This window comes from Chrysoperla carnea, chromosome 3 (assembly GCF_905475395.1).
Source record: "Chrysoperla carnea chromosome 3, inChrCarn1.1, whole genome shotgun sequence".
Taxonomy (NCBI): Eukaryota; Metazoa; Arthropoda; class Insecta; order Neuroptera; family Chrysopidae; genus Chrysoperla; species Chrysoperla carnea.
The window spans coordinates 87,887,086-87,901,125 of record NC_058339.1 but is presented as its reverse complement, the minus strand read 5'-3'; the positions used below and the strand labels follow the sequence as shown (position 1 = coordinate 87,901,125).

Here is a 14,040-nt window from a genome sequence, read left to right as displayed (position 1 = left end):
CAGTTAATAAATAGTTCAAACTATTTGCCATAGATGGCTCTGCTTTTGTAATTATTTTAGTTCAATATGTTTCGTATAGATGGCACTACTAGTTTCATTTGATAATTTATATTGTTTTCATTGCATCAAATTAAATAAATCTTAAGTTTGTTAATATAATAATTTTTAAAATTCATACGTTACTCTGTTATGTTTTCTTTACTACAAATTATCAAATTGATTTTTCCAATCCTTTCTTATCATTTTAAAATAAATACTTGATTTATCAGCTAATGTCGGTAAAACCGTTTCAATTTATTATTTAGTCAAACTGACAGTTGTAGAGTTTGACATATTATTCATAAACATAACATTGATTAATGATTAATTAAATAATTATTTAAATAAAAGTTTAATATTTATTTTTTAAATAATATATTTTTAAAGTTTACTTTGTATTCGTTAAAATGGTTGAAGTAAGTAACGTCTTCCCGTCAATAAATGTAGTTAAATTAATTAATTTTTTATTAAATTTATTGAACAGGAATTAAAGAAGTACATGAACACGTTACTAAACAGGTACTTTTATTACTTGTTTTATTTAATAATAAATAATTAATTAATGATTTTTATTAAATTTAGAGTTCATGGATTGCATTGCATATTAATTTCGGATAGGGATGGTATAAATAAAGGTCGATCGATTGATTTGTATGATTGATTGATTGAATGTTGAATGTTTTTTAGTAACAAGTGATAAAGTTCCTGAACTAGCACAACGTCCAACATTTCTCTCAACATTTGCGTTAGCTTCGGATCAAGGCAGTAAACTTGGTTTAGGTAAAAATAAAACATTGATTTGTATGTATTCCCAATATCAAGTGATTCAATTCAATAAATTACCGCTTGTGATCAATTTGATTGCAAGTAGTGAAGCTAACACAGGTCATTGTCTTGCTTTAGAAGAATATCTTGAACCGATTTTAAATGATTTAAAAACTGCTGTTATTGAACCTTAAAACTAAACTAAATTGTAATATAATTATGGATCTGGATCGTAGAACACACCATGATCTATGATCTATGATCTATTTAAAACACAAACACAAGTGAACTAAGAATATCAATCAAATACTTTTTAAAATAAAGTGCAGGTCTTGAAGTCACTTTGATTTACTTCTAAATAAGATAAATATTATTTAGATCGTTCGATGTTGTGTTCTAAGGATCCAGGATCCAGGATCCACATTCATCCTGTTATAATTATTAATAATTAATTGTTTTATATAATTTTATTAAAAAACATTTTACTTACATTTTATTATTTATTTGCTTCAAACCATTTCCTACAATTGTACAAATATTCGATACCTAAACTTCCTTTTCAACCTTCACCCTGCCGAAGATCAAAAATAGATAAATACAAAGTTTGTAGCTGCTGTTGGTATAACTTGTTAAATTTCAGTTTAATCGATGTAGAACTTCTAAGTTAGTAAAAACGTTTTTGAATTGTCTAATTCAGACTAAATAATAAGTCTGAATTAGACAATTGAAAAACGTTGAGAAATTCAGAGTTCCAAACACTTATTCGTTTTTCAAATATTTTTTCCAACAGGATCGTTAGACACCAAATTGACTTTTGATCAGACTGAACGAAGACTTTTACATTCCTTAAAGAAAAGTTATTAATGAAATTGAAAAGGAAAGAATGAAATGTAAAGATTTTAAAGATTAGGAATGGATAAAATTTAGGTTATTTGTTTTTGTTTTTATTATTAAAATTTATAAACATTAAATTAATATTTTTGTACAGTTTTACAGTTTTACAGTATTTGATTATTTGGTCTTTTGACCTGGACCTGATGATGATGTATCGGTATCGGTAACATCACTTGACGTGGATGCTGTGGATGGTTTTGATTCATGATTCATCATCGTACTTGATACAAACATATTTGGTATACTATTACCAAAATAAATTTTACTATTTTGTGCTAGAGTCTCATATTTTCTTAATTCTAGATATTCTGGTGTTAATAACAATTGATTCGCTTCAGCATGTCGTTGTGCTTGATAGAATTCAGCATCTGTTCGACTTTTCTGTCGCGCCAGATGCATTTCATCTTCAATAAGTGCTATGCGTTGTAATGATTCTTTTTCCATTACTTTCTGTTCGTATTGAATTTTCGCTACTTGAGCGACTTTTTCAGCTTCGATTATTGCTTTTTTCCGTTCGGTTTCTGCGTCTTTTTCGACAACCTGTAATAAATAATTGTATGTTATCTTTAAATTGTAATCCTTTCAGTGCTCTATAAGGAATAATAAATAGAAGGGAAATGAACGGGAACTTGAACTTTAAAAGAGGGATGAAATCGTTAATTTTTATATTTTGATAAATAAAAAAGAAAATCTTTTTATGAAAATCTTAGAGTACTAACCTGGCATTATATTCTCCTAATACAAATTGAAGAAAATTGAAGTAATTTTGGCCAAAAAACACAAAAAAATGAGAAAAAATCCATCAATTTTTAAACAAAATTTTCCATTTTCACGAATTTCATCGATGTTATTTTGAAAAGCATTCTAAGCAAGAGGTTCAGGAGTGGCTCAAAATTTTCGTCCTTTTTGCTCTAGGACCAACCGTTTTCGAGATATAGCGATTTTACATTTTCAAAAGGTAAATTTTTCAAGACAAATTTCACCAAAAATTATGAAAATTTTTAACATTTGTATTAGGAGAATATAAGTTGACAAGGGAAATAGTAGTACCTGATAGGGAAATGGTAAGTAAGTGTTTTCACCCTGAAAACCTTTTTCTTTTTTCTTTTATTATTTAATAAGTATAAATAAAACAATTTTGACTATTTATTTTGTTCATTTCGTTTGTTCCATTTACATAGTGAATTATTCGCACCTTATATGCAAATAATAAAGAAAGGATTGGAAAAATCAATTTGATAATTTGTAGTAAAGAAAACATAACATACTAAATAAAGTATGAATTTTAAAAATTATTTCAGTGAAAAAACTTAAAGGATTACAAAAACAAAATACACTATAATGCCATCTATGGTAAACTTGCTGAACTAATATTAATTTCGATGGTGGGTGCTATCTATGATAAACATGTAATTTGTAATCTGCCCACTATCATTAAAAAAATTGATATTTTACAGAGCGTAATCCAACTGACATTTAATACAACTTATTAACCACAAATTTAAACATGAACATCTGAAAACTTTTAACTTTGAGTTTGTACCTCGATGTAATTATAAGTATTATATATTTATCAAAACTGAGGGAATCTAATTTGGTGTAGGTTGATTAAAAAAAAACAACAAAAATTGGAAAATCATGATTATTTATTATGTAAAAAAGTAGCTAAATTATATTATGAAAATAAATATATAATTAAAATTATAATATAACACTATTTGTTTATTTATATTTTCGACATGCCTATTTATTATGTAAACTTTTTATTAAAATAATGAATATAAATAAACTATATTTATAAATACACATTACACATACATATATTTAATACCGATACATTGAATTTATTTATTAATTTTTATTAAATTTATCTATGTAATTTAATAAAATGCAAAAAGTAGCATCACATTTAAGAACATGAAACAAATTTGACATTTCTAACATAACAAAATAAAATGATACACTGCGCACCATCTATCTACATAATAAGAAAACTATGCTTAAATTTTAAATTACCGACTGAAAAATAAAATACAAATATGGTCTGAGCTAAAATGTGTAGCTATTTGAATAAAAAAATTACTTTGTAAAAATGTCTAATTATAAAATATAAATAATCAATAATTATAATAAAATATAATATAAATATTTTTTCACTTACCTTTTCGTCACATTTATCATGTAAACTTTTTTTTTTTTAAATAAATTAGGATTCATTTCACACAAGCTATATAAATATATTTAGAACCGATAAATTAAATTTATGTATTAATTTTTATTTAAATTACCTTTATAAATTAATAAAATAATTCAAAAATCTATCCATTTTTCTTGAACTTTCACTTTTCGTAAAATGTCAAAATAAAATGATACACTGCGCGCCATCTATGCACATAATAGAAAAGCTATGCTTATATTATAAATTACTGTAAAATAAAATACAACCACAATAATTGAATACTAATGTTAATAAATAATTGAATAGATTTAAATTAATTATCATATTTGTCTAATTAATATAAATCACTTACCTAGATGAAATTCATTCACGTTCGAAATTCTAATTCATAGGTTATATGTAGTATGACAGCTGATTATTTGTAATAGCAAAACATTGACAGACTATGCGTTATCAAACCTGCCATTTTTAAACACACATATTAAGTAGGCGTAGCAAAACATCGCTAATTTAATTGTGATGTTTAATTTTCTATATCTAAGAACACTCATCATTAAATTACCTTTCAAACAAAACCAAAGAAACCATTAAAAAATAAACCATAAAACCCCTTTTTTCTAGTAAGAACACTCACCATTAAATTACCTTTCAAACAAAACCAAAGAAAAAAATTAAAAAATAAACCATAAAACCCCTTTTTTCTAGTAAGAACACTCACCATTAAATTACCTTTCAAACAAAACCAAAGAAAAAAATTAAAAAATAAACCATAAAACCCCTTTTTTCTAGTAAGAACACTCACCATTAAATTACCTTTCAAACAAAAGCAAAGAAAAAAATTAAAAAATAAACCATAAAACCCCTTTTTTCTAGTAAGAACACTCACCATTAAATTACCTTTCAAACAAAACCAAAGAAAAAAATTAAAAAATAATCCATAAAACCCCTTTTTTCTAGTAAGAACACTCACCATTAAATTACCTTTCAAACAAAACCAAAGAAAAAAATTAAAAAATAAACCATAAAACCCCTTTTTTCTAGTAAGAACACTCACCATTAAATTACCTTTCAAACAAAACCAAAGAAAAAAATTAAAAAATAAACCATAAAACCCCTTTTTTCTAGTAAGAACACTCACCATTAAATTACCTTTCAAACAAAACCAAAGAAAAAAATTAAAAAATAAACCATAAAACCCCTTTTTTCTAGTAAGAACACTCACCATTAAATTACCTTTCAAACAAAACCAAAGAAAAAAATTAAAAAATAAACCATAAAACCCCTTTTTTCTAGTAAGAACACTCACCATTAAATTACCTTTCAAACAAAACCAAAGAAAAAAATTAAAAAATAAACCATAAAACCCCTTTTTTCTAGTAAGAACACTCACCATTAAATTACCTTTCAAACAAAATCAAAGAAAAAAATTAAAAAATAAACCATAAAACCCCTTTTTTCTAGTAAGAACACTCACCATTAAATTACCTTTCAAACAAAACCAAAGAAAAAAATTAAAAAATAAACCATAAAACCCCTTTTTTCTAGTAAGAACACTCACCATTAAATTACCTTTCAAACAAAACCAAAGAAAAAAATTAAAAAATAAACCATAAAACCCCTTTTTTCTAGTAAGAACACTCACCATTAAATTACCTTTCAAACAAAACCAAAGAAAAAAATTAAAAAATAAACCATAAAACCCCTTTTTTCTAGTAAGAACACTCACCATTAAATTACCTTTCAAACAAAATCAAAGAAAAAAATTAAAAAATAAACCATAAAACCCCTTTTTTCTAGTAAGAACACTCACCATTAAATTACCTTTCAAACAAAACCAAAGAAACCATTAAAAAATAAACCATAAAACCCCTTTTTTCTAGTAAGAACACTCACCATTAAATTACCTTTCAAACAAAACCAAAGAAACCATTAAAAAATAAACCATAAAACCCCTTTTTTCTAGTTCGAGGGTTAAAAAATATGATGACTGGCGGGGAGGGAGCCTAAATATATGTTGATGAATATTATTTTTAGTGGATTTATCAAACAATTCTTCGTCGTCTGGTTGATGAAATCGATTCAATTGGATAAGAACGTTTACGTAAAACAGCTCAAACACAATTAGCTCAACAATATGTACCAACTTTATGTTCATTAATACCATTCTTAGAAGTGAATTCGAATCAAGAGTATTTAGTAAAATGGATTCAAGAACTAGCAAAAGGTGGTTCGATGAGTGAATATCGTTGGAATTCTGGTTCAGCTTTCAATGGTAAACAATGGGAGGATCATTTACCAACCGATGCGATGCTGCTGTAAGTCCCTACACTTTATTTATTATTCATCAAATTAAAATAAAAAAATTATTTAAAAAATACATTTTTCACATTATGTCGTCTGCTGGTAGCCATCCATATTGAATTTTCTTGATTGCCATGTCTTCAGTACAAATCGATTAACGTCAAAATCATCCAAATCGATACACATACATTTACTGGATTGTTTTTATCAATTAAATGATGGTGGAGGAACAGCCTGTACTGTAATATAAAAATGTTAATTATTTTAATTTTAGATTGTAATGCATTTGATGACTACTTACTTATTTGGATACACAATTGGTTCCATTACCACATCAACCAGATGCACGACCATTTAGTACAAGACATCTATGTAAAGGATCATCTGTTTCTGTTGGTGTAGTTGCAGGTGTAGAAGGAGGATCCAATCAATTAGCATCAGTTGTAATACGTCAAGTTACAGATAAACCTCCACATTATAATTTAATTATAAATGGTAAAACACAATAATTATCAAAAGTAAATTGTACTTACCTCCTGTATCTACTACTTAATTCAAGACCACACTGTACACTAACGCACACTCTAAATTTATAACTAATAAGTATAACATTTATTTATACAGAGTGTCCTTTCCTATTTTAATCTATACATCTGAATATCTCACTAAAGGCACGCTATCTATTAAAACATAATCGATACCAACAAAAAATTGTAGAGTTTGACGGAGGACGTCATGGTTCCAAGTTCCAGGTTGCTTTAATAATTAATTTAAATTCTAAACGGTTAGAGATAGAATAAGTCTTTTAAATAAGAAAGTTGATTCTCATTTAAAAAAAAAAAAAAAAAAAACTGAAAATTTTAGTAAAATGTTGTCAAGGGCAATACAAGATATTTGCCCGCCTGTGTCCATGACTTTGATCTGAAAAAACTAACGTTTTAAACAAAAATTGTTAATTTTTTTTATGAGAATCAAGTTTCCAATTTTAAAATGTTAAATATCTCTTACCGTTTAAAATATAAATTGACTAATAAAGTAATCCGAAGAATTAGATCCAATCTGATGTCAGAACATGATGTCCCCCCTATTAACCTTCTATAATTTTTGTTGAGATTATTTTTTAATAGATGCGAGATATTCACATACATTAATGAATGAGGTCCACCCTGTATATTTAATAAGAGAGCCAGCCACACATTCTAATCATTGTAATGAAGACGATCCTGATCGTATTTACTTTTATAATATAAATAAATAAATAAATAAATATTAAATTACAAGATTGTAATAATTAACCTACCTACACCAGATTCAGAAACTTCCCTGTATACCACCTTGGATTGAATTTAAAATAGAAATAAACTATTCTCTAAACAAAAATAATAAAAAAAATAACACCACATCCACAGAATTTAAAAAAAGTTTTAGTGAAATAACCAACACCAAACATAAAGAGTTTGAAATAATATACACCGATGGCTCAAAAATCGACACTTCCACGGCATTCGCAATTATAACTAATAATAACCAATACCTATTTAAATTAAATCCCATGTGCACAAACTTCAGCTCGGAGGCTGAAGCCCTCCTAAACACATTAATAATAAAAAACTCGAATAACACACAATCACATAAAACATGAATAGTTAGTGACTCCCTTAGTGTTCTAAAAGCAATAAAAAATCTAAACACAAACAGCTCAATTATTCAAAACATTCAAAAAACATAACTAGAACTACGTGAAGCAAAACCAGAAAGTCATCTTCATGTGGGTACCAGGCCACTCAGGAATAACAGAAAATGAACTTGCAGACAATGCCGCAAAAGCAGCTCACACAGATGGAATCCTCACCCCCAACACAACCAAAGACGATCTAATTAAATTATGCCAAGACAAAATAAATCGTAAGAAAACTCAATCTTGGCTGGAGGTAGCTACAACGAATAAACTAAGACAAATTAAACTCGAAACCACAACATGGATTTCATCATAACAAACCTACCGACAAGACGAAATAGCCCTCACTCGCCTGCGAATTGGTCACAGCAAACTCACACACAATCACATATTAAAAAAAGAGAATCAACCTGTATGCAATGCTTGCCAAACACCGATCACCATAAACCACATTCTGACAACATGCGCAAAATATCGTGATCAAAGAAGAAACGCAAACCTTCCACAAACCATTGCAGACATATTAGGAGACGATGCGACGTACAAAACATACAAAAATTACTCACATTTCTAAAATCCACAAAATTACTAAATAAATTATAAAATATTAAGTTTCAATCCTAAGATAGAATTATCGTTATGAATATATAAAAAAACAAACTAAGAAATTAAACCTGAAAATAAAAGATTAATTTACTTAAAATAAATAATTGTAAATATTAAATAAAAACCAGAAATCAAAAAATTAAAGAGAAAAATAGATCCACCAAGAATTTGTATCTTCAGTGCATCTAAAACAGAATAAATAAAAAAACCAAAATAATGTAACAGACAAAATATAAAAATCAGATTAAATGAAAGTAAGCAAATTCAAAAAATAAGCTCTTCAAAGCGTTCTTTACCATTCTGTTGATGTACAAACTATTCATGTACGTAAGCATCAAGTTTCTATGGAATGTTCACTACCTTTTACAACTTTATCTCACCGATCTCATGTCCAGTTTCTATGAGTGATGCCACTGATGATTTTTCCTTTCTTTTCTTGTTGAAATGCGTTATATGATCTTTTTAGCGAACGCTAAGGGAACGGGCTTGGCTAATATAACCTTTCAAATAATCTACGCAATTAACTTTATAAATACCTGACTTTTTGTTGGAATACAATCCTTTAATAACATAACATTGACCTTCTTCTGGTTCTTTTAGGGACTTCTGCCAGTTCGCCTTTTTTAATAATTGGTCAATTACGTTCGATGAATATCCGTTGAGTACCGCTACATTTTTTATGTAATCCAATTACTTCTTGTAGTTTTTTGTGGATAATGGGTATGTTGTTAATCTGTGAACAGAAAAATTAAAAACAGTCATTTTGTGGCTCTAATAATAAAAAGAGTCCTCCGGAATGAACCCATCCACATTCGTCAGCTTCCGGTAAATGTTTATGAACGTCAGCTTGTCTCCATCTTTGGATATTTCTTAATCGAAAAATGGTAATTTTCCATCCAGCTTCTCTTCGACGAATTCCTTCTTGTAGTTTTTTGTGGATAATGGGTATGTTGTTAATCTGTGAACAGAAAAATTAAAAACAGTCATTTTGTGGCTCTAATAATAAAAAGAGTCCTCCGGAATGAACCCATCCACATTCGTCAGCTTCCGGTAAATGTTTATGAACGTCAGCTTGTCTCCATCTTTGGATATTTCTTAATCGAAAAATGGTAATTTTCCATCCAGCTTCCCTTCGACGAATTCCTTCTTGTAGTTTTTTGTGGATAATGGGTATGTTGTTAATCTGTGAACAGAAAAATTAAAAACAGTCATTTTGTGGCTCTAATAATAAAAAGAGTCCTCCGGAATGAACCCATCCACATTCGTCAGCTTCCGGTAAATGTTTATGAACGTCAGCTTGTCTCCATCTTTGGATATTTCTTAATCGAAAAATGGTAATTTTCCATCCAGCTTCCCTTCGACGAATTCCTTCTTGTAGTTTTTTGTGGATAATGGGTATGTTGTTAATCTGTGAACAGAAAAATTAAAAACAGTCATTTTGTGGCTCTAATAATAAAAAGAGTCCTCCGGAATGAACCCATCCACATTCGTCAGCTTCCGGTAAATGTTTATGAACGTCAGCTTGTCTCCATCTTTGGATATTTCTTAATCGAAAAATGGTAATTTTCCATCCAGCTTCCCTTCGACGAATTCCTTCTTGTAGTTTTTTGTGGATAATGGGTATGTTGTTAATCTGTGAACAGAAAAATTAAAAACAGTCATTTTGTGGCTCTAATAATAAAAAGAGTCCTCCGGAATGAACCCATCCACATTCGTCAGCTTCCGGTAAATGTTTATGAACGTCAGCTTGTCTCCATCTTTGGATATTTCTTAATCGAAAAATGGTAATTTTCCATCCAGCTTCCCTTCGACGAATTCCTTCTTGTAGTTTTTTGTGGATAATGGGTATGTTGTTAATCTGTGAACAGAAAAATTAAAAACAGTCATTTTGTGGCTCTAATAATAAAGAGTCTTTTGGAATGAACCCATCCACATTCGTCAGCTTCCAGTAAATGTTTATGAACGTCAGCTTGTCTCCATCTTTGGATATTTCTTAATCGAAAAATGGTAATTTTCCATCCAGCTTCTCTTCGACGAATTCCTTCTTGTAGTTTTTTGTGGATAATGGGTATGTTGTTAATCTGTGAACAGAAAAATTAAAAACAGTCATTTTGTGGCTCTAATAATAAAGAGTCCTTTGGAATGAACCCATCCACATTCGTCAGCTTCCGGTAAATGTTTATGAACGTCAGCTTGTCTCCATCTTTGGATATTTCTTAATCGAAAAATGGTAATTTTCCATCCAGCTTCCCTTCGACGAATTCCTTCTTGTAGTTTTTTGTGGATAATGGGTATGTTGTTAATCTGTGAACAGAAAAATTAAAAACAGTCATTTTGTGGCTCTAATAATAAAGAGTCCTTTGGAATGAATCCATCCACATTCGTCAGCTTCCGGTAAATGTTTATGAACGTCAGCTTGTCTCCATCTTTGGATATTTCTTAATCGAAAAATGGTAATTTTCCATCCAGCTTCCCTTCGACGAATTCCTTCTTGTAGTTTTTTGTGGATAATGGGTATGTTGTTAATCTGTGAACAGAAAAATTAAAAACAGTCATTTTGTGGCTCTAATAATAAAGAGTCCTCCGGAATGAACCCATCCACATTCGTCAGCTTCCGGTAAATGTTTATGAACGTCAGCTTGTCTCCATCTTTGGATATTTCTTAATCGAAAAATGGTAATTTTCCATCCAGCTTCTCTTCGACGAATTCCTGCTTGTAGTTTTTTGTGGATAATGGGTATGTTGTTAATCTGTGAACAGAAAAATTAAAAACAATCATTTTGTGGCTCTAATAATAAAGAGTCCTTTGGAATGAACCCATCCACATTCGTCAGCTTCCAGTAAATGTTTATGAACGTCAGCTTGTCTCCATCTTTGGATATTTCTTAATCGAAAAATGGTAATTTTCCATCCAGCTTCCCTTCGACGAATTCCTTCTTGTAGTTTTTTGTGGATAATGGGTATGTTGTTAATCTGTGAACAGAAAAATTAAAAACAATCATTTTGTGGCTCTAATAATAAAGAGTCCTTTGGAATGAACCCATCCACATTCGTCAGCTTCCAGTAAATGTTTATGAACGTCAGCTTGTCTCCATCTTTGGATATTTCTTAATCGAAAAATGGTAATTTTCCATCCAGCTTCCCTTCGACGAATTCCTTCTTGTAGTTTTTTGTGGATAATGGGTATGTTGTTAATCTGTGAACAGAAAAATTAAAAACAGTCATTTTGTGGCTCTAATAATAAAAAGAGTCCTCCGGAATGAACCCATCCACATTCGTCAGCTTCCAGTAGGTAAATGTTTATGAACGTCAGCTTGTCTCCATCTTTGGATATTTCTTAATCGAAAAATGGTAATTTTCCATCCAGCTTCCCTTCGACGAATTCCTTCTTGTAGTTTTTTGTGGATAATGGGTATGTTGTTAATCTGTGAACAGAAAAATTAAAAACAGTCATTTTGTGGCTCTAATAATAAAGAGTCCTTTGGAATGAACCCATCCACATTCGTCAGCTTCCGGTAAATGTTTATAAACGTCAGCTTGTCTCCATCTTTGGATATTTCCTAATCGAAAAATGGTAATTTTCCATCCAGCTTCTCTTCGACGAATTCCTTCTTGTACTTTTTTGTGGATAATGGGTATGTTGTTAATCTGTGAACAGAAAAATTAAAAACAGTCATTTTGTGGCTCTAATAATAAAAAGAGTTCTTTGGAATGAACCCATCCACATTCGTCAGCTTCCAGTAAATGTTTATGAACGTCAGCTTGTCTCCATCTTTGGATATTTCTTAATCGAAAAATGGTAATTTTCCATCCAGCTTCCCTTCGACGAATTCCTTCTTGTAGTTTTTTGTGGATAATGGGTATGTTGTTAATCTGTGAACAGAAAAATTAAAAACAGTCATTTTGTGGCTCTAATAATAAAAAGAGTTCTTTGGAATGAACCCATCCACATTCGTCAGCTTCCAGTAAATGTTTATGAACGTCAGCTTGTCTCCATCTTTGGATATTTCTTAATCGAAAAATGGTAATTTTCCATCCAGCTTATCTTCGACGAATTCCTTCTTGTAGTTTTTTGTGGATAATGGGTATGTTGTTAATCTGTGAACAGAAAAATTAAAAACAATCATTTTGTGGCTCTAATAATAAAGAGTCCTTTGAAATGAACCCATCCACATTCGTCAGCTTCCAGTAAATGTTTATGAACGTCAGCTTGTCTCCATCTTTGGATATTTCTTAATCGAAAAATGGTAATTTTCCATCCAGCTTCTCTTCGACGAATTCCTTCTTCTTGTAGTTTTTTGTGGATAATGGGTATGTTGTTAATCTGTGAACAGAAAAATTAAAAACAGTCATTTTGTGGCTCTAATAATAAAAAGAGTCCTCCGGAATGAACCCATCCACATTCGTCAGCTTCCGGTAAATGTTTATGAACGTCAGCTTGTCTCCATCTTTGGATATTTCTTAATCGAAAAATGGTAATTTTCCATCCAGCTTCCCTTCGACGAATTCCTTCTTGTAGTTTTTTGTGGATAATGGGTATGTTGTTAATCTGTGAACAGAAAAATTAAAAACAGTCATTTTGTGGCTCTAATAATAAAAAGAGTCCTCCGTAATGAACCCATCCACATTCGTCAGCTTCCGGTAAATGTTTATGAACGTAAGCTTGTCTCCATCTTTGGATATTTCTTAATCGAAAAATGGTAATTTTCCATCCAGCTTCCCTTCGACGAATTCCTTCTTGTAGTTTTTTGTGGATAATGGGTATGTTGTTAATCTGTGAACAGAAAAATTAAAAACAGTCATTTTGTGGCTCTAATAATAAAAAGAGTCCTCCGGAATGAACCCATCCACATTCGTCAGCTTCCGGTAAATGTTTATGAACGTCAGCTTGTCTCCATCTTTGGATATTTCTTAATCGAAAAATGGTAATTTTCCATCCAGCTTCCCTTCGACGAATTCCTTCTTGTAGTTTTTTGTGGATAATGGGTATGTTGTTAATCTGTGAACAGAAAAATTAAAAACAGTCATTTTGTGGCTCTAATAATAAAAAGAGTCCTCCGGAATGAACCCATCCACATTCGTCAGCTTCCGGTAAATGTTTATGAACGTCAGCTTGTCTCCATCTTTGGATATTTCTTAATCGAAAAATGGTAATTTTCCATCCAGCTTCCCTTCGACGAATTCCTTCTTGTAGTTTTTTGTGGATAATGGGTATGTTGTTAATCTGTGAACAGAAAAATTAAAAACAGTCATTTTGTGGCTCTAATAATAAAAAGAGTCCTCCGGAATGAACCCATCCACATTCGTCAGCTTCCGGTAAATGTTTATGAACGTCAGCTTGTCTCCATCTTTGGATATTTCTTAATCGAAAAATGGTAATTTTCCATCCAGCTTCCCTTCGACGAATTCCTTCTTGTAGTTTTTTGTGGATAATGGGTATGTTGTTAATCTGTGAACAGAAAAATTAAAAACAGTCATTTTGTGGCTCTAATAATAAAAAGAGTCCTCCGGAATGAACCCATCCACATTCGTCAGCTTCCGGTAAATGTTTATGAACGTCAGCTTGTCTCCATCTTTG

General features: G+C 30.2%; 2 protein-coding genes across 3 annotated transcripts; one reads left to right on the top strand and one right to left on the bottom strand.

The window, feature by feature from the left end:
• Positions 1 to 446: 446 nt before the first annotated feature.
• On the top strand, positions 447 to 1,284 carry LOC123296324 (ragulator complex protein LAMTOR3-A-like). The gene is made up of 4 exons (XM_044877785.1): positions 447 to 455; positions 503 to 558; positions 622 to 690; positions 734 to 1,284. The coding sequence occupies exons 1-4, from the start codon at positions 447 to 449 to the stop codon at positions 996 to 998; spliced, it is 399 nt and encodes a 132-aa protein (XP_044733720.1). The 3' UTR covers positions 999 to 1,284.
• A 482-nt stretch (positions 1,285 to 1,766) lies between these two features.
• LOC123294695 (erlin-2-like) lies at positions 1,767 to 4,253 on the bottom strand. Of its 2 annotated transcripts, none has more exons than XM_044875815.1 (2): positions 4,230 to 4,253; positions 1,767 to 2,238 (listed from the first exon to the last, which is right to left on the bottom strand). In XM_044875815.1, exon 2 carries the CDS (start codon positions 2,140 to 2,142, stop codon positions 1,816 to 1,818), a length of 327 nt encoding a protein of 108 aa, XP_044731750.1. In that variant the 5' UTR covers positions 2,143 to 2,238; positions 4,230 to 4,253; the 3' UTR covers positions 1,767 to 1,815. The 2 variants fall into 2 exon arrangements, with proteins under 2 accessions (XP_044731750.1, XP_044731751.1); XM_044875816.1 differs by lacking the exon at positions 4,230 to 4,253 and adding an exon at positions 2,418 to 2,441.
• Between the last annotated feature and the right edge of the window lie 9,787 nt (positions 4,254 to 14,040).

Coding starts and splice junctions, on each gene's coding strand:
- LOC123296324 (XM_044877785.1), top strand. Junction 559..621: donor ATGAACACGTTACTAAACAG/GTACTTTTATTA, acceptor TATTAAATTTAG/AGTTCATGGATTGCATTGCA. Junction 691..733: donor AAAGGTCGATCGATTGATTT/GTATGATTGATT, acceptor TTTAGTAACAAG/TGATAAAGTTCCTGAACTAG.
- LOC123294695 (XM_044875815.1), bottom strand. CDS start 2,142: ATGGAAAAAGAATCATTACAACGCATAGCACTTATTGAAGATGAAATG.